At 41.9% G+C, this 25388-nt stretch overlaps 1 protein-coding gene across 3 annotated transcripts in view; it reads right to left on the reverse strand.

Annotated features, from left to right (window-relative positions):
• Nucleotides 1–16764: 16764 nt before the first annotated feature.
• Nucleotides 16765–25388, reverse strand: part of MAP1B (microtubule associated protein 1B) — a 104191-nt gene continuing 95567 nt past the window's right edge. For all 3 annotated transcript variants that reach the window (XM_043547757.1, XM_037903138.2, XM_043547756.1), the window contains 2 exons: nucleotides 24363–24601; nucleotides 16765–21161 (listed from right to left, as the gene is read on the reverse strand). In XM_043547757.1, the coding sequence (XP_043403692.1) occupies nucleotides 21006–21161; nucleotides 24363–24601 (395 nt within the window). In that variant the 3' untranslated portion in view covers nucleotides 16765–21005. The remainder of the gene's footprint in view (nucleotides 21162–24362; nucleotides 24602–25388) is intronic.

A 25388-nucleotide genomic window follows, 5' to 3' on the forward strand; every position in this document is an offset into this window, starting at 1 on the left:
TTGGTAGATGATTTGGAGTTTTGTCCCATGGCCAAACCAATGAGTCTTTCTTGTCCCAGGCAAGATAAAAACCAAACAGTCCCTCACTCTCCTGGGCTGAGTCCTTTTCCTTAGTTAGCAGGTTGACACTAGTTTGTATCCCTCCTTGGGACAAGTCTTTCCTCCTGGCTGCAGGAAAGCAAAGGAGCCAGGGAGCCTTCTCCCAACCCCTTCTGAAAGCTCCAGACTGAGACTCCTTAAGAGCAGTGGCACAGACCAGGCCTCAGGCCTGCACCGCCACACCCATTTCAGGCCAAACAGTCCTGCTCCCCACAGGTTTTAATCTTCACGAAAAAAAACCCAACCCTTCACTCCTCAGCACAGGGCCCACTGCCCCTTGGGTCTGGGGCTCGCAAATAGTCCCTTATCCCTGGACTTCTTCCACAGCCTCTTGGTAGACAGCTACATCTACCATCCACACTAGCTCAACCACCTCCCCTTCCATGAGCTGCTTTCCCGGCCCCTTGACTGTCCTAGCCATCCCTCTAGGCCTAGGCTCTGCCCTATACCACTGTGGGAAGATACCACATCCCAGTGGTTTGAGTCCTAGGCAGCTGTTATAGTCCTGCCATCACATGACTGTCATGTGACCAGCACCCCCCCCCCCCCCCCAGGCACTATAACAGCAGGACAGAGGCCATGCTCAAGGCTATGTTGCTGTTGAGCTGGGTCACAAGGGATGCTGCCATACGTCTCCCTGGTTCTCCAGCTACTACTGCCTGCCCACTGGCAGTACATGGAGCCTGCCGTGCTTAGGGTTGCCAACTTTCTAATCGCACAAAACCAAAACCCTGGCCACCCCCCCACCCTGCCCCTTTTCTGAGGCCCCTGCTCACGCCATCTCCCCTCGCTCTGTTGGGCACTCGCCCCCACCCTCACTCCCACGCTCATTTTCACTGGGCTGGGGCAGGAGGTTGGGGTATGGGAAGGGATGAGAGCGCTGGCTGTGGGTGCGGGCTCTGGGGTGGGGCTAGAAATGAGGGGTTCAGGGAGTGGGAGAGGGTACCAGGGTGGGTGAGGGATTTGGGGTGCAGGAGGGGACTCCAGGCTGGGAGGTGGAGCTGAGTTTGGAGTGTGGCTCCAGGCTGAGGCAGAGGTTTGGAGTGTGGTAGCGGGTATGGGCTCTGGGCTGGGGGTGTAGGTTCCAGGATGGGGGCCAGAAATGAGGGGTTCAGGATGTGGGAGGGGGCTCTGGGCTGGGGCAGGGATGTGGGCAGGGTTTTGGGGTGTGGGCTCCAGGTGGCATTTACCTCGGGGGCTCCACTGAAGCTACATGTCCTTCGGCTCCTAGGTGGGAGCTCTGCATGCTGCCTCTGCCCACAGGTGCTGCCCCCGCAGCTCCATTGGCCGTGGTTCCTGGCCAATGGGAGCTGCAAAGCCGGCGCTTGGGGTGGGGGCAGCTCGCTGAGATCCTCTGGCCGCGCCTCCGCCTAGGAGCCACTTCTGGGGGAGCTGCACGGACCCAGGTAGGGCGCTTGCCTGTCCCACCCACTGGACTTTTAACAGCCCGGTCAGCAATGCTGACCGGAGATGCCGGGGGTCCCTTTTCAATCAGGCACTCCAGTTGATAACCGGCCACCTGGCAAGCCTTGCTGTGCTCCTTTCCTGCTTCAGTGCTGGCTCCTCTAGTCTCAGGTATGTTCCCTGTGACATTGCACCCCATAATGCTTTATAGAAATATGCTTATGAGTGTAAATATGACATAACTGGAATATATTTTATGCTAGATATGCCATGTAACATTGCAAAGGTTGTGTTCTTCTGTATGTATTCATCCTATTCATATACATGTATTATTTTCATATCTGAAGTTATGAACATTGGCTTTATGCTTGTATGCTCTATGTTGCCCAGTTTGGGCTGTTTTGGACTATGGTCCACAGTCCTGGAGCCATCAGAGGGAATGATGCCCTGAGGACATCCCCTCTCTTCTATAATGAGGAAGCTCCCACTTGAGCACATTTGCCAACTGTAGTTGTGGCAGTAAGGCCTGGGGGAAGATGGTCCCTCGCAAAGGAAGGGCCAACACCATTTAGGGCTTTAGCAGTCATAACCAACCACTTAATCGCCATCTGGAGCCCCATGTTTCCACCAATCCGCACCCATATATATCTCCTCCCAGTCCCACACTGACTCAACAATCCCCTCCTGCCAGCCACAATCGCCTCACCCAAGGAATCCCCCATGCTTCCCCCAATCTCTTCTGTTACCACCAAAACCCTCTATTGACATTCTAACAACCCCACTCACGTTTAGTCCAGCTCTCCCAACCCAGTGAGCCCATCAATCTCTCTCACACTAAGTAGCAACCAGCACCTGCCAACCCCGCATACCTCTAATCCCAGCAACCCTTTGTCATCCTCAAATCAGTGTCGCATCCATCTCTTCCCCAATCCCTCAGCAACCTCTCCTGCCAACTTCAATGCCCCCAACCCACAGACCCCCCCCATGTTTTTCCCCAAACCAGTGCCCCCCCCCCCGTTTCCTCAACCCAACAATCTCCCTTTATGCCCTCCCCCACCACCTCCTATCGCCCTCAGTCTCTATCCCCAGCTCCCAAGGCCTTATCACTGTCTCTGATGTACCACCTGCTCCGTGAATTACAGCACAGAGAATCTAAAACTCAGAAGCTTTACGGCTAAAAGCTGCAGCCTGCCTAAATGTCTCACCCCTTCTCTTGGAAATAGCAATCAGTATCTGTTCTAGGAAATAAATAGTTTTTGACACATTCTATTATTCCACAAAGGCCCCCGCTTCTGTGTATTTTCTCCCATCCCTTGTACGGTGGGCAAACTGTGAGGAGGAATAAAAAAAATTCAGAGATCTAAGGCTAGTTACATTCAGAGGTCCGTTCAATACAGTGTGAAGTGAGTCCTCTTGATGGATGGCTCAAGTTCCAGAGGTCCAATAACTGCCATTGTGTAACGCTGGCAAGGAAGATGAGTATCAGCAGCCACTTACTCTATTTGGCACTTGCTTCCCTAGGTTAAGATTTACTTCCTCCTACTCCTCGCTCATGTCCCACGTGATAGATTTTGCAGTCAGTTTTTTAGCATCTGGATACGTAATCCCTAGTAACAACAGCAGGAGTTTTGCCTGCTCAGCAACGGCAAAATAAGATATTTTGGCCCAGGTTTTCAAACGGTCTCACCTCAGCCTTCATCTGTGTGTACAAACATTTGCATGCTCCATGTCTGATAATGACCACGTACCTGCAGTTGACAGCACCTACAAGTGGAATCTATGCAAGGGATAAAATGGGTTTTGTGTATGCAAATTTTACCAGCTACTCCTGCTTAAAAAGTGGGCCTGGTCAACTCAAGGCTGCTTTTTAAAAAATACAGCCCTGAGTGTGCTTTATGAATATGAAGTTTGTTAATTGAATTAATTCAGCGCCTCTTCAGTTACAAATGGTCACATAGTGGTCACATTGTAGTCAGCTCTTCCCCAGTGATAAAATGAAGTTCTCAAGTTGACCACCTCATTTCAATGCTTCAAAAATCTCAGTGCTCCAGGCTGCCCCATTTGAAAAAACATTCTATAGAAGCTACTGCGTGTGGGTTAGAAGGCTAAAAACAGTTTTTTAGTGAAGCCAGACCTATGTCTTTCTTGGCAGTAATTGTAAATATATAGGTATAAGAACAGGTAAGTAATTGTACTGCCGCTTACCTATTCAAGGGACACCATCATAGGACCTAATCACATCAGCCACACTATCAGAGGCTCGTTCACCTGCACATCTACCAATGTGATATATGCCATCATGCCAGCAATGCCCCTCTGCCATGTACATTGGCCAAACCAGACAGTCTCTACACAAAAGAATAAATAGACACAAATCAGACGTCAAGAATGATAACATTCAAAAACCAGTCGGAGAACACGTCAGCCTCCCTGGACACTCAGTTACAGACCTAAAAGTCCCAATTATTCAAGAAAAAAACTTCAGAAACAGACACCAACGAGAAACTGCAGAACTGGAATTAATTTGCTAACTGGACACCATTAAATTAGGCTTGAATAAAGACTGGGAGTGGATGCGTCATTACACAAACTAAAAACAATTTCCCCATGCTAATTTTCCCCCCTACTGTCACTCACACCTTCTTGTCAACTGTTTGAAATGGGCTATCCTGATTATCACTACAAAAGTTTTTTTTTCTCCTGCTGATAATAGCCCACCTTAATCAATTGGTCTAATTAAGAGGTGGTATGGCAACCCCCATTTTTTCATGTTCTCTGTATTATATATATCTTCTACTGTATTTTCCACTGCACGCATCTGATGAAGTGAGCTTTAGCCCACGAACGCTTATGCTCAAATACATTTGTTAGTCGCTAAGGTGCCACAAGTCCTCCTCGTTCTCTAGCAATGCACACTCGCGTCCTGTTTTCTGTCTTAACTGCAGCTGCAAAATGAATTAGAGAGTTTTCTTCACATTTTCTCCCTTGCCACTATGTTTCTAAATCATGCTGGTTTAGCCTTCATTGTAAAGGCTTTAGAATAATTTTTGTACCCAATGACACAACATACAGATCAGCCAAAGACACTCAGTATAGAAAACATCACAATAGTATGAACTGTATTTGCATGCACAGTCATTGAATCATGCATGCAAATAGGGGACCAGACAGCCTCAGTAGATGCTGCATGCACAATCACCTAATTCACAGGCAGAGTTGTGATAAGTTTGTGTACATGTATAGGTGTTTAATTGCACACACATGGTTACAAAAGACGTGGCACCTTTCCTTTAAAAAAATAAAATAAAACTTAGTCCTTAGTGTAGATCCGAATTAGTTTGGCTAGTGTTTGGAAAATACCAGCATTCTTAGGGTTAAAGTTAGTTTTCTTTCATTTGAAACACAGAGCACTGATTCAAATTCATGGCAGACACCAAATACTTTAACAATTAGGTAAGCAAATCTGTAGCTCTCCCTGCCTCCTTTACTGACAGACCATTTTCACCCTAATACTAAAGGGCAATATCCATTATTCACAAGAGGAATATTATACATCGATTCCCTTGCAGCTCAGATAAATGTTGCTCAGCATCACTTCCAGTATCATGGAACTTATTTACAGTAACACATAAACCTGTTAAAGTAAGATTAATATGTAAATGTGCATCTGGTGACCAGAAATGTATGCACTCAATACCCCACATAGAGAGTGGAGAATGATCCTCCTCTTAGTTTGTAACTTAATGTGACAAAATACCCCACCCTTAACTCATACTCGTGCCTAGATCTTCACCGCCTCTGCAGCCTCTTTGTGCCTTTGTGGCAGCACAAATGGGCCATAAAGCTGGCTTAACTAGCCAAAAGGAGGATTTGCTTGGTGTCATACAGTCCCCAGTGTAGGGGAAGAGGAAATCAGGGCAAGACGAAACATGGGTGAAGCCCTTGTGGCCCTTATCAGCCAGTGCAAACTAGAACAGGCCTGAAGCTGCTCTGACTTGTGGATGGATCCAAACTGAGAGCAGCTTGGCCAAATCCAAGGATCAGGGAACTATGCCCTTGAAAATAATCAAAACTGGTTCTGGAGGACCCAGGGGAAAAAGTGAGCTCCTGCACTGAGGACCCTTCATCGAGTATGCCCTGTGTAGTGCCCTGCCATGAAACCACGTCAGGGGAGTAGCAATCGCAAAGGTAGGCAGGGCCCAAACCTTTCAGAGCTTTATGTGGTAAAACCAACGCATTATACATCACCTGGAAATCAACTGGTGTCCAGTGCAGATTATTTAGCACAAGTGTAATGTGATCTTAATAAGCAGCAGTCACCTTCTATACTAGCTGCGATTTCTGAATAGGCTTAAATTATGGTCCTATGTAGCACACACTGTAGTAATCCAACCTCATGATGACAAAGGAGGGATAATTAGCAAGTTCTGTACCAGAAAGAAAATGCTGCTGCCTTCTACAACACAAGAAATGAAAAGCATTTTTGGCAACTGCTGCTACCTGAATGTCTGCTGGCAAAGGGATCCAAGGAGCTCCCTCCCTTCACCCAGGCTGTGAGCCTACATACAAACTGCGGGAACGTTCCCACGCTGTAAGGAGTTGATCTCAACCCTGGCATAGTTACTGGTTTATGAACAGGAAACATAAGTTCAGTCTTATCTGGACTGATCTCAGCCAGGTAACCGTCCTCAACACCTCACCTGTACCAAATGCTCAGCCAGTCTAGCTGGGTCAGAAGAGATGAAGATCTGGCCATATAAAGCTGGGTGTCATCCAAAGACTAAAAGGAACTGCTGCTGATGCCGCCTCACTAACCACCCTAAAAGGCCCATATGCATGTTGACAAAACGGAACGAGAGAAGAAAACCCTGTAGATCTCCACAGGAGGGAGCACCCAGGGTGACAAGCCATTGCTCAATACTACTACTCGCTGGGATCTCTGAGAAAGAGAGAAACTGACTCTGTATATCCTGGCCAGGGCTTGAAGTCAGTCAACAACTCATCATGGCCGATGGTAATGAAGGCAACCTGACAGACAGATCTAAAAGAATCCCTGTAGCTACCTGAGCGTCAGCCATTGCCAGGATCATTAATTTGTACATGTGGCACCCAGGCCCAAAATCAAACTGGCTCTGGTTGAGAAGCCCCAAGCACTGCAGATGTTACCTGCACTGCTTTCCTGCAACCTTCTCAGTAATGCTTCACCACCACAAACGGGTAATAACCAGTGAAGGTGATAGCAACAAGGTGAGAACTGGAGAAACTGTCAATGTCAAGAGAAGGGTTGTTGGGCAAGAATATAACAAGTGTTTCATAAAAGCAACTGGCATCTTTTCTTCCTGAAGGGAGATACTAAGAATCAGCTCCAGCAATGGCCCGAGTGTGCCCGCACTTGCATTCATTAGCCACAATGGGCAGGTAGCTCACTTGCCGGTCGTAGCCTGTATGCCCATGCAGCACTTCAGCAAGCAAGCCTGGCCAAAAGTCCGGCGGAGAAGGCTCCATTTGCTCCCACTAAGTGTAGCTCTGCTCCCCCAGCTACAGCTAGCTTAATCTGCAACACAAACTAGCACTAAGTTTCCTTTCCGTGAGAAACACTCAACTAACCCTGTCACCCGAGGCAGATTAAGATTTATTGGGGCCCTAGGCACAAAGAACATTTGCCCCCCCACCTCCAGGAGCCCCCAAATTGGCTGGGACCCCTGTGCACAGAGCCTGGGGGCCTGTGAGTTAATCCGCCACTGCCTGTCACCAGCTGTGAACCTAAAGAGTTCCTCTAAGTCGACCACAGCAGATGCTACGATGGAGGTAAAGAAACAATGAGACTGTGGATCAGCCTTCTAAGGGAAACAATGGCAACCCCATCACTTGAGTAATTGAAACTTGGACTACAGAAAGCACTTTAGAATGCACGATAGGGAACAATCATAGAATCATAGAATATCAGGGTTGGAAGGGACCCCAGAAGGTCATCTAGTCCAACCCCCTGCTCGAAGCAGGACCAAGTCCCAGTTAAATCATCCCAGCCAGGGCTTTGTCAAGCCTGACCTTAAAAACCTCTAAGGAAGGAGATTCTACCACCTCCCTAGGCAACGCATTCCAGTGTTTCACCACCCTCTTAGTGAAAAAGTTTTTCCTAATATCCAATCTAAACCTCCCCCATTGCAACTTGAGACCATTACTCCTCGTTCTGTCATCTGCTACCATTGAGAACAGTCTAGAGCCATCCTCTCTGGAACCCCCTTTCAGGTAGTTGAAAGCAGCTATCAAATCCCCCCTCATTCTTCTCTTCTGCAGACTAAACAATCCCAGCTCCCTCAGCCTCTCCTCATAAGTCATGTGCTCTAGACCCCTAATCATTTTTGTTGCCCTTCGCTGGACTCTCTCCAATTTATCCACATCCTTCTTGTAGTGTGGGGCCCAAAACTGGACACAGTACTCCAGATGAGGCCTCACCAGTGTCGAATAGAGGGGAACGATCACGTCCCTCGATCTGCTTGCTATGCCCCTACTTATACATCCCAAAATGCCATTGGCCTTCTTGGCAACAAGGGCACACTGCTGACTCATATCCAGCTTCTCGTCCACTGTCACCCCTAGGTCCTTTTCCGCAGAACTGCTGCCTAGCCATTCGGTCCCTAGTCTGTAGCGGTGCATTGGATTCTTCCATCCTAAGTGCAGGACCCTGCACTTATCCTTATTGAACCTCATCAGATTTCTTTTGGCCCAAACCTCCAATTTGTCTAGGTCCTTCTGTATCCTATCCCTCCCCTCCAGCATATCTACCACTCCTCCCAGTTTAGTATCATCCGCAAATTTGCTGAGAGTGCAATCCACACCATCCTCCAGATCATTTATGAAGATATTGAACAAAACCGGCCCCAGGACCGACCCCTGGGGCACTCCACTTGACACCGGCTGCCAACTAGACATGGAGCCATTGATCACTACCCGTTGAGCCCGACAATCTAGCCAGCTTTCTACCCACCTTATAGTGCATTCATCCAGCTCATACTTCCTTAACTTGCTGACAAGAATACTGTGGGAGACCGTGTCAAAAGCTTTGCTAAAGTCAAGAAACAATACATCCACTGCTTTCCCTTCATCCACAGAACCAGTAATCTCATCATAAAAGGCGATTAGATTAGTCAGGCATGACCTTCCCTTGGTGAATCCATGCTGACTGTTCCTGATCACTTTCCTCTCATGTAAGTGCTTCAGGATTGATTCTTTGAGGACCTGCTCCATGATTTTTCCAGGGACTGAGGTGAGGCTGACTGGCCTGTAGTTGCCAGGATCCTCCTTCTTCCCTTTTTTAAAGATTGGCACTACATTAGCCTTTTTCCAGTCATCTGGGACTTCCCCTGTTCTCCACGAGTTTTCAAAGATAATGGCCAAGGGCTCTGCAATCACAGCAGCCAATTCCTTCAGCACTCTCGGATGCAACTCGTCCGGCCCCATGGACTTGTGCACGTCCAGCTTTTCTAAATAGTCCCTAACCACCTCTATCTCCACAGAGGGCTGGCCATCTCTTCCCCATTTTGTGATGCCCAGCGCAGCAGTCTGGGAGCTGACCTTGTTAGTGAAAACAGAGGCAAAAAAAGCATTGAGTACATTAGCTTTTTCCAATCCTCTATGTCAGGAAGCGGGTCTAGATGATCAAAATTAGTCTTTGCCATTTTCCATTTCTGTCTAGTCATTGGTACAAGATGTTTTCATTAGAACTTTAACTTTGCCAAATGTAATCTATTTTTAAACATGTGAACATGCCAGATGAAGCCTTCAGCAGCTGCTCCCTGCCTAGAGGCACAGCCTGTGGCTCTGCATACTTAGTTGCCACACATCCATTGCACTTTTCGGGGTCCCACTGAACTCAGAGAGCTCTCTGTTATTGTCTTTAGTAAATCAGTCAGTCTGGGCAGAGCAGACTTTATGTAGGCTGGGGAAGAAGTTAAAAGGAACCACAGTACAGAAATATTGGCCTCTCTCTCACTGAGAGCTCCATGCTTCCTGAAGGGCTGGAGAGGTCTCTCTGAGGAGTCTCAGAGGTTTGCAGGGGAGCTGATCCATTAAACAAGATCCCCTCCCCTATTTTCAGGTCATTTACAGATGCTTCTGAAGTCACCAGTTTAAAGAGGAATCACGGAACTCTGGGCCCAGGTCATGGCAACTTAATACTTCTCAGTTTACAGTGAAGGGAACCCTTACTCTGAAGGTCAATCTAGTAATGGCAGTTTTATATGAAAAGTAGGAATGAGAGCTGGGCAAAGCCTGCATACATTTCCACCAGCGATTGTAGGAATATTGTAATGAATTTGCTTTGACTGTATTTGCCCCACTTGTGTGTGAATATTCTAGCAAAGGAGCTTACTGACAGGAATGGTCACGGGAAAGGCACATACTGAGAGCCATTGATCCCCTTGTACTCACACTGATCCTGCACCACTGAAGTCAATGAGAGGTTTGTCATTGACTTCAATGGGAACAAGATCACACCCCCTGAAGAGTAGCTTACTCTGTGAGTAGGCCCATTGGTTTCAGCGGGACTGTTTGAGTAGTAAGGTGCTACTGAATTTGTGTTAAAGTGACAAATCTAGCCCTAAGTGAATAGTTGAGTAGATTTTCAGAAAGTGAATTTAAATGTATTTGTCACAAGCATTTACACAGGAAACCTGATTGTGAGCATTAACCTCCTCCACTGAGGGAAAAAAAAACTACCTACCTCTGACGTAGCTGACACACAGCCTGAACTGGAATATTTGCAATAAATTGCTTGTGTGTGAGCTAAAGAGCAAAAATTATTCACAGAAAATAGCCCAGTGAATACTTTCAAATAGGGAATAAAGAGAATTGCACAATCTGCTCATGGATAATCTGCATACAGAAAAATATACACCACTCCAGTAATTACAAATTATTCATACAGCTCCAATAGGTACAGTATATTTATAATAGCCACTTTGAAAATTGCTATAAAAATATAAACTCTAGTTCAATATTTAATTTTTAAAAAATCCTGCTTTAACTTACAGCATCCCTCCTCCCTGCCGGCAACAATAGGTTTCTATACATTTCTGAACTTCAAAACAAAATTTAGCTTTCAGATTGGCTTGTTTATTCAGCTTCTTGTCAAGTGTCTGCCTTAAGTTGAATTTGGAATGGAACCATTGAGACCAGTTCATCGCTAATACAACTAGTGAGTACTTGGAACAGTAAACTCCTGCTGGAAATCCTGACTTGTAGGTGCATGAGATTAATATTAAGTATTTAGGAGGGCTGCTTCAGTTTACCTTCAGCTGTTTAAGTCATAAGTAGCACAGGTGGGTTGAGATAATACCAAATTGATTGGGGCCGAGTTGCGATCAGTTTATGAATCTAAACAGGTGTGTGTGTGTATATATATATATATATACACACACATTAAAAACCTAACAATTGATGTATGTGCTGTTTTTAATGTGTGTATATATATATATATATATAGGTTTCAGAGTAACAGCTGTGTTAGTCTGTATTCGCAAAAAGAAAAGGAGTACTTGTGGCACCTTAGAGACTAACCAATTTATTTGAGCATGAGCTTTCGTGAGCTACAGCTCACTTCATTGGATGCATACTGTGGAAACTGCAGAAGACATTATATACACAGAGACCATGAAACAATACCTACTCCCACCCCACTCTCCTGCTGGTAATAGCTTATCTCAAGTGATCATCAAGTTGGGCCATTTCCAGCACAAATCCAGGTTTTCTCACCCTCCGCCCCCCCCCCGCCCCAAACTCACTCTCCTGCTGGTAATAGCCCATATACACACACACATATATATACATATACACACATTAAAAACAGCACATACATCAATTGTTAGGTATTTACAGTGAGCTATTGGGATTATTAGTTCCATCTGTTTCATGTATCCTTTCTGCATATTTTATGATTACAGGTGATGGCTTGGGCTGTAATCTGCTCAAGCATTGCTCCTCAGTGCGACCTAGGTGTAAACCATGATTTGCGTGACCCTTCGGCCAGCCGAAGTTACTAGCAGACACACGAGCACACTCTGACTCTGTGTGTATCAGTGTGTCATCTGGTGATTGTTAAGGTTTTACAGAAGCAGCTGCCTTGAGGTATTAACCTTTGAAAACTATTCGCACACCAATGAGGAATCAAGACCAAGCAAACCAATGAGCCACTTTTCTGGATTGTTGTTACAGTTGTGTGTTATTTATCGGTTCAAGAGCACAGCTTCTTAATATTTAAAAAAGAGAAATATAAAATCGTGTCACAGTTTAGAAATACTTAAAATGCTGAAGCCAAGGTCTGTTCAGATCTTACAAGATGCCTAGTGCTCTGCATTCCCATTGCAGTCAAAAGTTTCCAGTGAACCAAGGCAAGTTGAGGGCGTTCAGCTTTTTCTTAGCAGACATTCAGCAGCTTTTTGTTTTGAGGAAAATGTGTATATCAAAATGGAGGCAGATGTTTAGGGTAGAGGTTAGGGGCTGCTTTTCACTAAGGAAGCCATGCTCCAGGGGAGTTGGAATTAGGAATTGAGGGCAGAATATGGCCAAAGATCATCACCATGAAGGAAGACTATGGAAGCTACTCATGTAGTAAAATACAGTATAACTGCCTGCTGAGCTGCAGAATAGCTTTGCTGAGATGCAGAAGAGGGGCTAGGTGGGACTATGGTTCTCACCAAAAACAAAATGTCTCCCTTTCTGTGGCAGTATTTCTCAAAGGGGCAGACTGGAGGAGGCTTTGCCCCATTAAGGGAGGCTCAAGCAGTCCTGGGCCATATGAAAAATATTTTCCTTAGGACTAGAAAAAATTAGAATCCAGTATCGTATATACTACTGAGTTTTAACCACTCCTTAGCTGTTTGCTGAGCTAAAGCAGAAAGACAACAAAATAACCAGGCTTGCCACTGAATCTTTAAAATATGCTTCCCATGTTGTTTCGAGGCAGGCCTCATTGTATAGCTTTGCCTTGTTTCTTTCCATGTTTGTGCATCAGCAGCCAGGCTGTTATCAGCAGGCTCCTGCGTGGCATAGCGCTTGAATTTAGCTCTTTTCGGGAGTGTGTATGGTGTGGTAACAGAATGAAAACAGGTTCCTTATCCCTATAGCTACCTATGACAATAAGTTGAAATTTTACAGCCTCGGGAAACTCTTGACTTGGGGTAGTCTCTAGCTGGCCTAGAACGCATATGGACGACTTCTATGCTGCTTCCCCCCATAATCTTCAATGTAGAACGTTCCCTTGGAGAGAGCATATGGCACTCTTATCATCCCCCCCTTAAGGGGCAAAGACAACTGGAGATAGATTAGGACCACTCTAAACTGTAGTAGCCACACTGGCCCTGGGCTGGCTGCAGGATTGGGAAGCCACAAATGTTTCCCCATTTCAGCTGCACCCAAGAGATCGTTGATGGAGATGAAAACCCCAGTCTATTACTATTCAATGGCATTCTAAAATACTTTACAACCAAGAGAAATTTGTTAGTTAACATCAGTAAAAATGTAAAAGCTGCTTTATAATCTATGAAACACAACATGAGGTCTGCAGCGGGGTGGAAAATGGATTCACCGCAGGCATCACCAAGCAAAACCTTCTGGGTCAAATGTTAGTCTCAGTTACACCAGTATAAATCCAGAGTAATGCCACTTTAATCAGTGCTGTTATTTTGGATTTACACCAGTGGAATTGAATTTGGCCTGCATCTTCTTCAGTGTCCATGTGTTAACATCAGGCTTGTCCGCCTCAGTAACATGAAAAAACTTCTGTAGGTCTAAGAACATATATCATTCTAGAGGTTCAAGTTCAAGATTTGTATTATTTGACTTTCCTTCTCTTGTCTTCATTTTGCTCTCACGCTGCCATGCTCAAGCCAGCTCATGCTACAGAAAATGTATTTGTATATTTTATGAACATAATAGCTTATTGGTGAAATCATAGAAGTTAGAGATAGAAAAGACCTGTTAGGACACCAAGTGCATACCCCTGAGAGTGAGGATTGTTCCCTATAGTGTATTTTCTAACCTAGAGCTTTGTCTTGTCTTGTTTAAATGTCTCAAGCAATGGAGCTTCCGCTTCTTCCTATAGGAGACTATCAGTCTGATAGATCTCTCCATCAAGAACATTTTCTTTATGTTCAGCCTTAGTTTTCATTCATTTCAGCCCATTACTTCTACTAACCTTACCCACCCTTTCTACCACTCCATCTGTGGTGGAACACCCTTCAAATAAGCAGAGGGGTACCTTATCCCCCTTCGCTATTATTTATGCAATAGAAAAATGCAAGTGAACTCCATACTGCAATAGCAAACAACACATGCGAAATGCAAACGCAAACGTATTATAAAAGTGGAGGGCCTGATGCTCCTGGGTGTTGAGAACCACTCAACCATTTATAAGATTGAGCCAGAAAAAATAAAATGGATTCTTCTGAAATCCTGTCTTTCATCTTGAGTTCTAGTTTCCCCAAAAATGTCATTGTAATTGATGCCATTCGTTCTCAATGAGACTTCTGAACAATCAATTTAGTTATCATGGGGATTTGAAAACACTGTATTTTGTTGGTCTAGGAGACAACTAACTGGTTTTGAAAAGATCACCTCTTTTCAAACCAGCAAGAGCTAAAACGGATATATCATAATTTGCCATCTGATAACAGTAATTTTAAAATGTATTTTCTAAATATGCAGTATTTTATCATATGCTGTACCCAATAATGGAAAACTCTCCTGGATTACAATGGAAGCAAGAAAAAACACACTATAATGTAATGTAGAATGATTTTATAGTTCAGTATAAAAGTAACATCTGTATATATTTTTTGATTTCTAAGTGGAGATAAGATTCTCATTTTTTTAATATGTAAAAGGAACAAACTTATCTAAAATTCAAACACTGACACCCATATGTTGACAACAAACCCATGTACTGGATGAGTGTGATTCAAGAAAAGGGAAAACTTACAAATACAGATGTACACTGTATGGGACTGCTATGCCTTGAATGGTTAATAACTAATGATGCCTTCTGGCCTTCAAAAATTAGAAAAGCTATCCCACCTGTTTAGCCCAAAATAGGATCCTCCTATGAAAACAACAGGAAAATAGTTCACAGCACATGAGTCACTTTGTCTAAGGACAGGTTTCAGAGTAGCAGCCATGTTAGTCTGTATTTGCAAAAAGAAAAGGAGTACTTGTGGTACCTTAGAGACTAACCAATTTATTTGAGCATAAGCTTTCGTGAGCTACAGCTATAGCTCACGAAAGCTTATGCTCAAATAAATTGGTTAGTCTCTAAGGTGCCACAAGTCTTCCTTTTCTTTTTGTCTAAGGAGTCACAGATCAGCCAAGGTTGTGCATTCCCCTGCCCAACTATAGAAACGAAAACGGCTAAATGGGGGCATCATCAGCTAGGCAAGATCCTTTCATTATCTGCATATGTATAAACCTTTTTCTTCCTCCCAACCTAGCCAAAAAACTCCCAAGTTACCGAACAAGAGTCATACTCCACTTTTCTCTGCAAGTGGCCCATTGCACATTGAGTGGACCAAGAAGAGATGGGTGGGTAAGTTGCAAGTTAAACAAACTAGAAATGTGCCTGTAAGATTGAAGGTCAAATTGGGCAAACTGTTACCCCAAGAAATCCAAGCCACATTTTCGCACCAAATTATAAACTATACACTGTTTCTTGTAAATCAAATATACCATGAATAATCGGTTCTTCACCCGTAATTAGAATCTGCACACTTGTTTGCCTTGTGAGTCAGATCTATATATTTCTATATGTGGAAAATGTCTCATTCTTTTTTAAGTTCTAAACAACGTGCAATGCTTAGTATAATCAAAGAATGTATGGAATGTGTCCTCCAAATTTAGATTCTAAGGATTTTGCTGGCTTTCATTGTAAATAATTGTTGCATTCTAGCAGTAATAGGAATTGTCAGGCACAAGGAAGGATAAATATTCAAAGATATAAACCAGGGTATAACTTTGGGATATTAACAGAAATTGCTTGGGGGGAGAGGGAATCCCAACTGATAGTAGGGGCAAATAATGAAATGCAATCCTTGAAATGAATCAAACTTAAAAAAGCCTCCAATAAGGATTAAGGAAATTTGTTATAAACCAATGCCATCTTCGAGATGCTAATGTAAGCAGCAAAGAAACTAGGAGAGGGTAAATCTGGGGCCCACTTGGCACATGTCCAATAGGAATCACAAGGTGGCCCTCTCCTATGAGCCCTGAAACTAAGATATACAAACTGAGGTCACCATGTGCTCAAGGGAGTTGAGTCAACCCAACACAAGAAGCTGCAGAATCCCAAGTGTGACCGATGCCTAGACCAGCTGTGTGGAAGGAATCTCCACCTTTCCAGGGTTAAGAGGATAACATGAAGAAGTGGTGAGATTTCATTCCCAAGATTGTATGTCCCCTTCTATTCTTTAACATAAATAAGTGTAGGTTATCTTGCTGAGTCTACATTCTAGTGAGACCTCAAGTAACCATACTTTAGATTTTAAGAGAGCTTGAAAACAATAACTTGAAGCAATTGAATTTTAAACTTGTCCCTTTTGGACCAGTTTAGTCAAAGAGAAGTAACAATGTGCCTTAAAGATAAGTGCACCCGTGGAACTGTGATAAATGTGTTAGTATTAAAGAATTGATGATTGTTAGTAAATGTAGTAAGAAATCTTGGTAATTTGCATTGTTCCTTGATATAGCTGCTGAGTCTCAACTGTAGTCTGTAACAACTGCTTGCAAGACTGTATTGTTTATGTAGTACACACAATTGGTTGTGTCTGTATTTCAGTGGTGAACTATTGGTTATACATTAACATGGTTCTGGATGAATTAACAAATTGTTGGTTGGTTAAGAATAAGCAAGTCTCCTATTTGAGAAATACTGTTTAAGTTAAAAGTTGAGTTGAAAAGAACCCAGCATTAAACTAGTAAGCTAACACTCCCTGGACTCAAGAAAATATTGAATTCTAGTGTATAGTTTTTTTATAGATCTAATGTGGCTTAGTAGATAGGGCACTGGACTGGGACGTAAGAGACCTTGAGTCTCTTCTCATCTCCATCACTGGCCTGTGGGGTAATCTTGGGCAAGTCACTTCACTCTGCCTCAATTTCCCCATCTGTAAAATGGAAACAATTATACATCAGGTTTGTTAGATTTTTGGCTTTAAAATCTAACAGGCAGCCTGGCAAATTCATAAATTCACACTTACAACACAAAGACAAGAAACATACCAACACCACTTCATTACTTTTGTATTTTATTGTGGAACTGAGTTTGTTTCCTTTACATCAAATATCCTCAATGGAAGAGGGGATATTGCACACAAATATCATAAAAGCACTACATATTACTTTCACTGGAAACTATTTTTCTACATTAGATATGACTGGATAGAATAGAAGTGATGCAGGATTATAAGACATATTACCATACACAGCTGCAGACTGACACAAACACCATTCAGAACAAGAGAGAGGAGTGTGTGAGGTGCTTCTCAGCTGGCAACAAGACTGTTTCTTTCCATAGTTTGGAAGATACATGGCTGCATGCAAACATGTGAAAGCATATTGTACTTCATAATTGCTCTTCTACTGTTGTGATTACAGCCCAGTCTTGAATGAATTTTATGGATAGCTCCTGCCATCTGGAGCGCCTAGCTAGTTAAGTGCAGAGAAGCTTTTTTTTTTCTTTCCCTTTTTTCCTTTCTTTTCAATATTTTTATGCGGCCTTTTTATTTAGTTATTTGATTTTTTTTTTTGTAAAGTCACAACAAACAGATTTTTTTAAATATCAAACATTTTAAATCAGGTGAATAACAGAATTGCATTCAAAGAAATGCTTATCACTAGGTTGCTTTGTGTTTTTGTTCAATTATTAAGTGAAAAGATGAAAGCTTACAGTTTCTTTCAAGTGTAACCATTATAGTTTTTCCTTTTCTAATAAATCCAGACCAAAAAAAATTACCATTTCTCTCAAAATGTTATCACTGAGCAAGAACCTCCGGTGACAGATGAATAAAGAGGCATATGACAGAAATTTCAAAAATGCACAGTAATAGTTCCTTACAGCTGAATTTCTTGCACTGGGAAGGGTGGAAAATTCCATTAACAAAACTACTAGATCTTAGCAAATGAGTACTGGAAGGCTCCTAAACCATATAAGCTACTATAGACAGTTAAAAAAACCCCATATACACAGTTGGATCCATTCACCAGAGTGAACTCTACAGGAGATGGAATTAAAGGAAAGAGACAACGTAGTCAGCCCCAGCACAAGACTTTGAGAAGGCATGCAAGGGGATCTGTTTAGGTTTGGAAATGGATGTGATCTCCAATGTTAACTCTTCATTGAATTTTATTCAGCAGTGCAGTACTACCATAAAGGTCATGATTGGGAATGTTGTCATGGGTAACAACATCATTTAAGTAGAGTGTTCTTTACACTCAAATATTGAATCTTTATAATTCGAGTAATCAGTATCAAACCATGCTCCTAGAAATCTGTGCTGATCAACAGCGCTCACCATTAACGTTCATGGTACATTTTGATGACTGTTACTAAACTAATTGTGTATGACTATGACTAGCACAATTAGATTAGCTACACAGGCAGGAAAGGCATTAAGGGCAAGAGGAGCTAATTGGGAAGTTAATAACACTCAGGCTTGGCTGTCATTTAGAACAGTGGATGGAACAAGTATTACAATATCTCATTGGAACAATGTCAGCTGAGTCAAAACAGCTGACTTTTTCTGTAGCAGCAAAAAAATCAAAGTACAGTTTAAGATTGGCTGTAACTGGCTTATTTTAAGTAAAACAATTATTTGAGCTGTTACAAATTTACTTGGGGTGCTGGAGATTTAAAGCTTGTTTCTGATTTAATTTATACTAATTTACCCGCAATTTCAATGAAGCTACTCCTGATTTACATTGGTATAAGATTAGTCTCGAGATCATTGCTCATTGTTAATTAGATTTTCTATCAAAGTGGAGAAACAAACTACTTCCAGTTTTGGGAGAGTCTGGAATTTGCTCCCCGAAGCCAAAAAGTTTGAAATCTAACTGACATGAGAGAGTAGATAAATCAGAAAGAATTGTAGTAGAAATAATACAACTATTCTACCAAATCAGCTAACTAATAAAATATTTTGCCTTTCACTTTGTAGACAAAATAAATGTTAAGTAAATGATTATGAGCTCAGCAAATTCCGCTTGTTTTCACAATACATTTCCCTTTGTCTTTTGTATCAAAATCATTCTGAGTTATTTTCAAGGATCTAAAAGGTAGACCAATAAATAAAATAGCATTGCTAATGATATCTAACAAAAATATTAAAACAACCCCCACCCACATCTGACAAACAGTAATTCACAGCATTAAATGGGCTACAAGGGCCCAGATTTAAAGGGCTCTGAAGTAGTATAAAAAACCCAAAACATAAAAATTAGCAGTGCAAACACACACCTACCGAACAAAAATAAACTAACAATGTTAACATTTAAAATACGTAATACGTAAAGAAAATAAAATGAGGTCATTGTTCACTACCTAGTGGAACTCAAAGCCTACCATAAAGGTGAATTGTACAGACCAGCACAAATCTCCAGTTAGGAGGCCTTTACCTTATTTAAATTCTGATGTACAAGTCTACAAACTGAAATGTAACAATATTTTCTATAGTGGTAAAGCTTCCAAGACTTAAGAGTCCAAACTCTCTTTAATAGTGGAACTGATCTGTATGTTTTTACTTTTGGAAATGATCTGTAGACACTGGGAACACTTTACAGAAAAAACAAAAACACACACATACAAAGAAAACCAAAACCCCCCAAAACCTGCTTGGCTTATTTAAGGTAATCATTGCTTTTTCAATCGTTTTAAAGATCTTGGGAGAACTGTGAGTCTAACTACCACTTTGTAAAGAGCAGTCAACTGGCATTTCAACTCCTATTTTTTGTGAGCGCTAATAGATGAATTTAATCATTAAGGGTTTTCCCCAAAAATTCTTGGCAGTTAAATGTTTTCAATAAATATGTTACTGCAATATCATACTTCATTCTCACCAAAACCTCAAACAACATTATGTATTTCTTACAAAACTACTAAAAAAAAGGCCTTCACCTGAAATTTTTTTCTTTGCATTTTCCTGTAAACAAAAAATTTTGTTAAAAAGTCATCTATTAAAAGTTCACACAGAGCTAAAAAAAATTCTTCTGTACATTTGTTCCCATATTCACTCTTAAATTAACAAATAAAATAACGTAAGACAAAGGAAAGTAAAATACTGTACAGACTCGCTGAGAACCTTTTTCAATATACTGTGTTTCACTAAGTTTTGCATTTCTGATACTGGATACCACTTCAATCTTGCTTCCGCAGTACAAAAGCAGCTTGCAAAAATGCTTGTCTTGTTTTGTTGAGCTGTCCAGGTGTTACCAATGAAGTGTTCAGCCAACATACATAATTCATAGTACCAAGCTGTTTGACCAATCAGATAGGCTTCTAGTACCACACATGCACACTCACACTTCTTTACTGGTGTAACTATAATCCTAAACAGATGTTTTATAAACTTGCTGTCTCACATTAAAAAATAAGTGCATTAAGTATCTTTGTACATTCAAGTCACTTTCTAAGGCAATTTGTCTACTGTATGTACTCCCCAACTGCTTTGGTATTTTGCTTCAGTAAATTGGCTGTTGACTTGAGTGTTTAAGCATGCAGGTTTGTCAATTTTGAGTGGACTAAACAGATATTCACTGGGAGCATGCCTTAGACCAACATATTTGCATGTTAAAAGAAAAGTTTTAGAGTTCTGAATGGGGTTCAAACTACTTGCATATTTAGTGTATGATAATTACGTTACGTCAGTATGCAGCGTTCAAGTTAGTTAATGGCTAATGAGTGTTTAGATCTTATGTCCCTTCAAAGCCACATTCAGTTTCCTTTTATTATTAGCTCACATAATTTTGTAAACTAAGGCCCCCTTTCCTATAACTCAGACTGATACAAATTTAAAACTTTCTTTTCACGTGAGAGCATAAGCAGACTGCAGTAAGCAATACATCTATCGCCGTGAGACTAATGCAGACCCAATTATTTATACTTTCTCCTCCTACCCCTCTCTCTATTTCTCTCTCTCTTTGTGTTTCTCTCGAGGGCAAATGCCTCTACCTGGCAGAAGTCAGTTGGGTTTGCTAGTGCATGGTTTCCAAATGTTCAGCAGAGATGAACCAGGATCTGTAATTTTGCAGTAATCTGAACCCTACTTTGGGAATACTGTTATTTCCCTTAGCAATCAGCAAAGACTGAAAAATATTAGTGACTTGCATCACCGTGACACAGTATAGCATTTGGCAGGTATATAGTTCAGCAGTTGAATTAGATGGGTTGAATTTTTAGAAAAGGTATTTTCAAACTGAAGAATTTCAGGAAGTAAAGTTTAATGTTGTAGTGGATGGCCTTGTTTCTACAGTTCAATCTTGCATGCAGGGAAAGATTCATCTTGCATAACAACAGTGCTGCTGCTTGCCAAAACCATGATGTTGAGGTCCTGCTGTTTCTCATGGGTCTCTTGATACCAGTCCCTCATCACTTCTGAATCATGGGTTGGGATTAAGGTCACCTACAATAATGGAATAGGAAAACTCTTTAGGAATGGACAGAAGAAACAACTGATGTGAGAACAGAGTCTTGATGCTAAAGTCACAGTCAACACGTAGATTTTCCTTTTGGAAGCAAATGGGTATTTCAAGCAAGAAAATATGCAGGATATAATAGCGGCAAAGAAAAGCCTGGATATGCAAGGTATTGCTTTGCATGGAAGCTAAATCAATGGTCTCTAAATGAAAAAAACTAACTAAAGATTGCACTTACAGTGCTGCTGTAACTCACTGGTGAGCGTGTTCCATGTCCCCTTCTGTGTTGATCCACAGAGGATATGAGTAGCTACAGTCCCAGCCACAGAAGCTTTGTGTTTTTAACTCAAACTGTAGCAGCTCCTGCTTTTACCTCAGAAGGTCCCTAACTTCAAACCCTGATGTGTTGGCCAAAATGACAGCCATCACACTACAATTCTGTAGACTGCAGAGGTACCTTGTGGGACTAAGGCAGCATGTTTAGTCTTATTTATTATGTCTGAAGGGCAAATGAGGTGCCCTAGGATTACATGTTTGCAACATAAAATCATGCAGCGTTCACAGCTTCAATAGCTAGGATCCCCTTAGGTCCAGATCTTGCAATGAGTACAATTAGGGCATTTTTAAATTTATTATTATTATAAGACAATTTTCAAAATCCTTTCTACTTCACAATTTGTGCACATACAGTAACACTGTACAATACTAAATTCCTACAGCTTTTATATATACACAACAAATAATTCCTGGAAAAAGACAGAAGAAGCAACACAAGTTTAATACAGATATTTCTAAATGTAACTGTTCCTATGCTAGACTACTTGGGAAAAAGCTGCAGAGTGCAGCCAGCAGCCACTGACTCCAGCAAGCAGGGGCAGGGCAGAAGCAGCCAAAGCAGAGATTGCTGCATTGGGACAGGATGGGTGTCAAATGGGGACCAGCCAAAGCCATCCCTCTCTCCAGTGCTCTGAAGGACCCAGAACTATATAGGGGAGACACCCTTACTAAGGGGGCACTAGGATCAGGTGGTACCTCCCCTTCTGTCCCCCAACTCCCCATGTGACCTTAGGAGAAAACTGCAGAGTGGAGCCAGACAGAGACTCCAGCGAGTACGGGCGGAAGCAGCCAAAGCGGGGACCTTTGGGCATTTGGCCATTCTGAGAACTTTCTACAGTTTTGTACTTTCTCTGCCTTGTGCGGTTTGCTCCAGATCTCTCCTTCACAGTCTTCCCCTCAGCTTCACTCCATACCTACCCCTCTTCTCCCCTGCTCTGCCCCCTCCCTTTCCTTTTGCTTTCCATTTAGCTGATACCCTTCTAAGTAAACCCACCCTAAAAAACTAAACAAAAACTGTTAGTACCCATGGAACTAATAAACGGACATGACCTTTTTGGCCAGCACATTGTTCCCGCTGCTTGTATATTAAACCCCTTCCATCACCCAGTGTCTACCTTCTCTATTTACACAGTAAGCTCTTCGGGGTAGGGTTCGGGGTAGGGACCATCTACTACTCAATATCTGTACAGCGCCTAGCACAATGGGGCCCTATTTTGATTGGCCCTTTAGGCAATACTGCAATAAACATGACTAATATTAATAATAGTTCCAATGAGTACAATCTTGTTCCTTAAAATTTATCCTTCTCTTCACAGATTTCCTGATATGCTGAGTAAATTCCATTAAATAATGTTGAGTTCCTGTTTTATAAAAAAGCTGGAAAGACTCTCCTTTTCTGTAGGAAAGGAGAATTTTAACAGGATGGCGTTGGAGGCAACATTTTAATAAAACTGTGTTTAATTTTTTTATTAATTTGAGCTGCCAAATGTATGATCACTATTCCTCAACGTTTTTCCCCACATGAAGAGCACAAAAAGGTCTCTGTCCTCTCTGATATTTATTTTGGTGACACAGATTTGGCACTCAGAAAATGAGTCGATACTGAAAGAAAGAAAGAAAGAAAGAAAGAAAGAAAGAAAGAAAGAAAGAAAGAACTGGATATAGCCATATCAGCCACACTAGAAATAATCATTATGGCAAGGAATCTGGACATCAAATTAACTGGACAAAGAAAAATAAAACTGCTTTTATCTAAACTGTGCTACTCAATTACAAGGAATTTAGGCTTACTGTAAATAAGAATGTTATTAACATAACAGTTGCAACTGAACGTTTATTATGTCAGCTATTGTGGGAAATTTTACAAGAGAGGACAGTTTGTTTGTTAGTCTTTCAGGGAATTCCTGCATCATTGACATGGCTCTTCAAACACCTTTTACACAGTAGAACCTCAGAGTTACAAACACATCAGGAATGGAGGTTGTTTGTAACTCTGAACAACACATTATGGTTGTTCTTTCAAAAGTTTGCAATTGACCATTGACTTCATATGGCTTTGAAACTTTACCATGCAAAAGAAAAATGCTTTCCCATTTACGTTTAACGCAGTACTGTACTGTATGTGTGAGTGTGCTGCAGCCTGATTGCATACTTCTGGTTCCCAATGAGGTGTGTGGTTGGCTGTTCATTTCATAACACTGGTGGTCATAACTCTGAGGCACTACTGTATTACACGTCACCATGCTGCTGCTAAATGGAAAATACCAAAGCTGAAGATGAATAAATTATATTCTACTCTGCACAAAGGACACCTGAAGATACCACAGAATATAACGTAACATTAGGTATCAAATGGATTTTAATTAATTGAGTTAGCTAACTGTTTTTATGGACCAGATACTAATGCAAGCCTTGTTCCATTATGTACCCTGAAAAATCTGCAGCTGTGCTTGCACATACAGACAGCATGCCGCAGTTGATTTTTGAACGGATCTAATATTAGCACGGTATTTCCTAATTTTTAAAAACGTGGGTGTCTGTGTTAAAGAACCTAGCTCCACATTTAGGTGCTCAAATTGGCCAAATCCCTTGAGCCTGCTCTTGTTGCTAAGATCACGTGGGCTTGGCTGAGCAAGTACCTTTCATCATGCCTCTAGGCTAGGAGGATTCCAAAACCTGATCCTCACATATGTCGCTCTTATTAAAAGAGAAATGAGGGAGTGTTTATCTATAGTACACCAAAGGACTCTCTTCTAAACAAGAGCCATAGCTTAGTAGCTTCTCTTGCTTCCTGTGGTTGCTTTTCATAATGATTTTAATTCACAAAACAGAAATATTGTTAGAGAGCCTACCTGCATGTTACTTCCCCACTGAGCCTTGCCCTCCAGTAGGGAGTCCAGAACAGCCCTGCTTGGTTCTTCAGCTGCAGGATCATTCCCACTCACCACGTAGTAGGATGACCTCACTCTCTTGAAAAACTCTACATCGACATTCTTGCTATTACTGTGGTTGGGAATATATACCAGGTCCAAGTACACTGGAGGTCCTGGAGGCACAGCTGTGGATTTTGCTGGTTTACTATTTCCAGGTCCTTTTAAAATAAGAACAAAAGCCTGTCATTTATTGGTGAAAAACACACATTTATTAGCTACCACTATACCATTAAAGGTGACATTCTTTTTTGAGAGGATTAGAGTTAGTACCTGCGTCACACAGCCATTGCTGTATTCCTGTGCACTCTGATGCACTTATGTTGTTATCCTATTATATCTAATAGCATATTCTAATTTGGTTATATCCCATATATGTTTTATTGGGAGAAAAAGAACAGAATAAACTTAACTAGCTACTGCTACAACAAAAATTCATTACCGGTATGGGCAATCATTTGAACTGTATTCAAGAATGATCATTATTAAGTACTCAAGAATTATCCAGTCACTGTGATTACTGAATTACCATTCAATTAATGAGATTATTTTTTCTCGAACAATAATAGCTACAGGACCTTGGAATTCTCTTGCATGCTTGATAACACAACTCTCTGACACTTTCTTTTCAAGACATCAGTGTCGTAACTCAAGGCCAATCCTGCTTGCTTTACTCATGCAAACTGTCCCATTTACTTCAACGGGACTATCTGAGTGTGAAAAGAAACAGCGTTTGGCTCTCAGTTACAGTATGCAGGTTTAGAACCTGTCTTGGGACTCTTGAGGCATCATTATGACAAGGCTCGGAGATAACTGTTGATATCCTAGGAGTATCTTGCAGGAGCCTACTATATGTATGCAAAGCTAGAAGAAAGGGAGGGAGGAACTTGGAGCACACTGAAACCTTCCCAAGAGAAGACCCAAAGGAACCAGAAAAAAATTATCAGC

The sequence above is a fragment of the Chelonia mydas genome, chromosome 5, assembly GCF_015237465.2.
Source record: "Chelonia mydas isolate rCheMyd1 chromosome 5, rCheMyd1.pri.v2, whole genome shotgun sequence".
Classification (NCBI taxonomy): Eukaryota; Metazoa; Chordata; order Testudines; family Cheloniidae; genus Chelonia; species Chelonia mydas.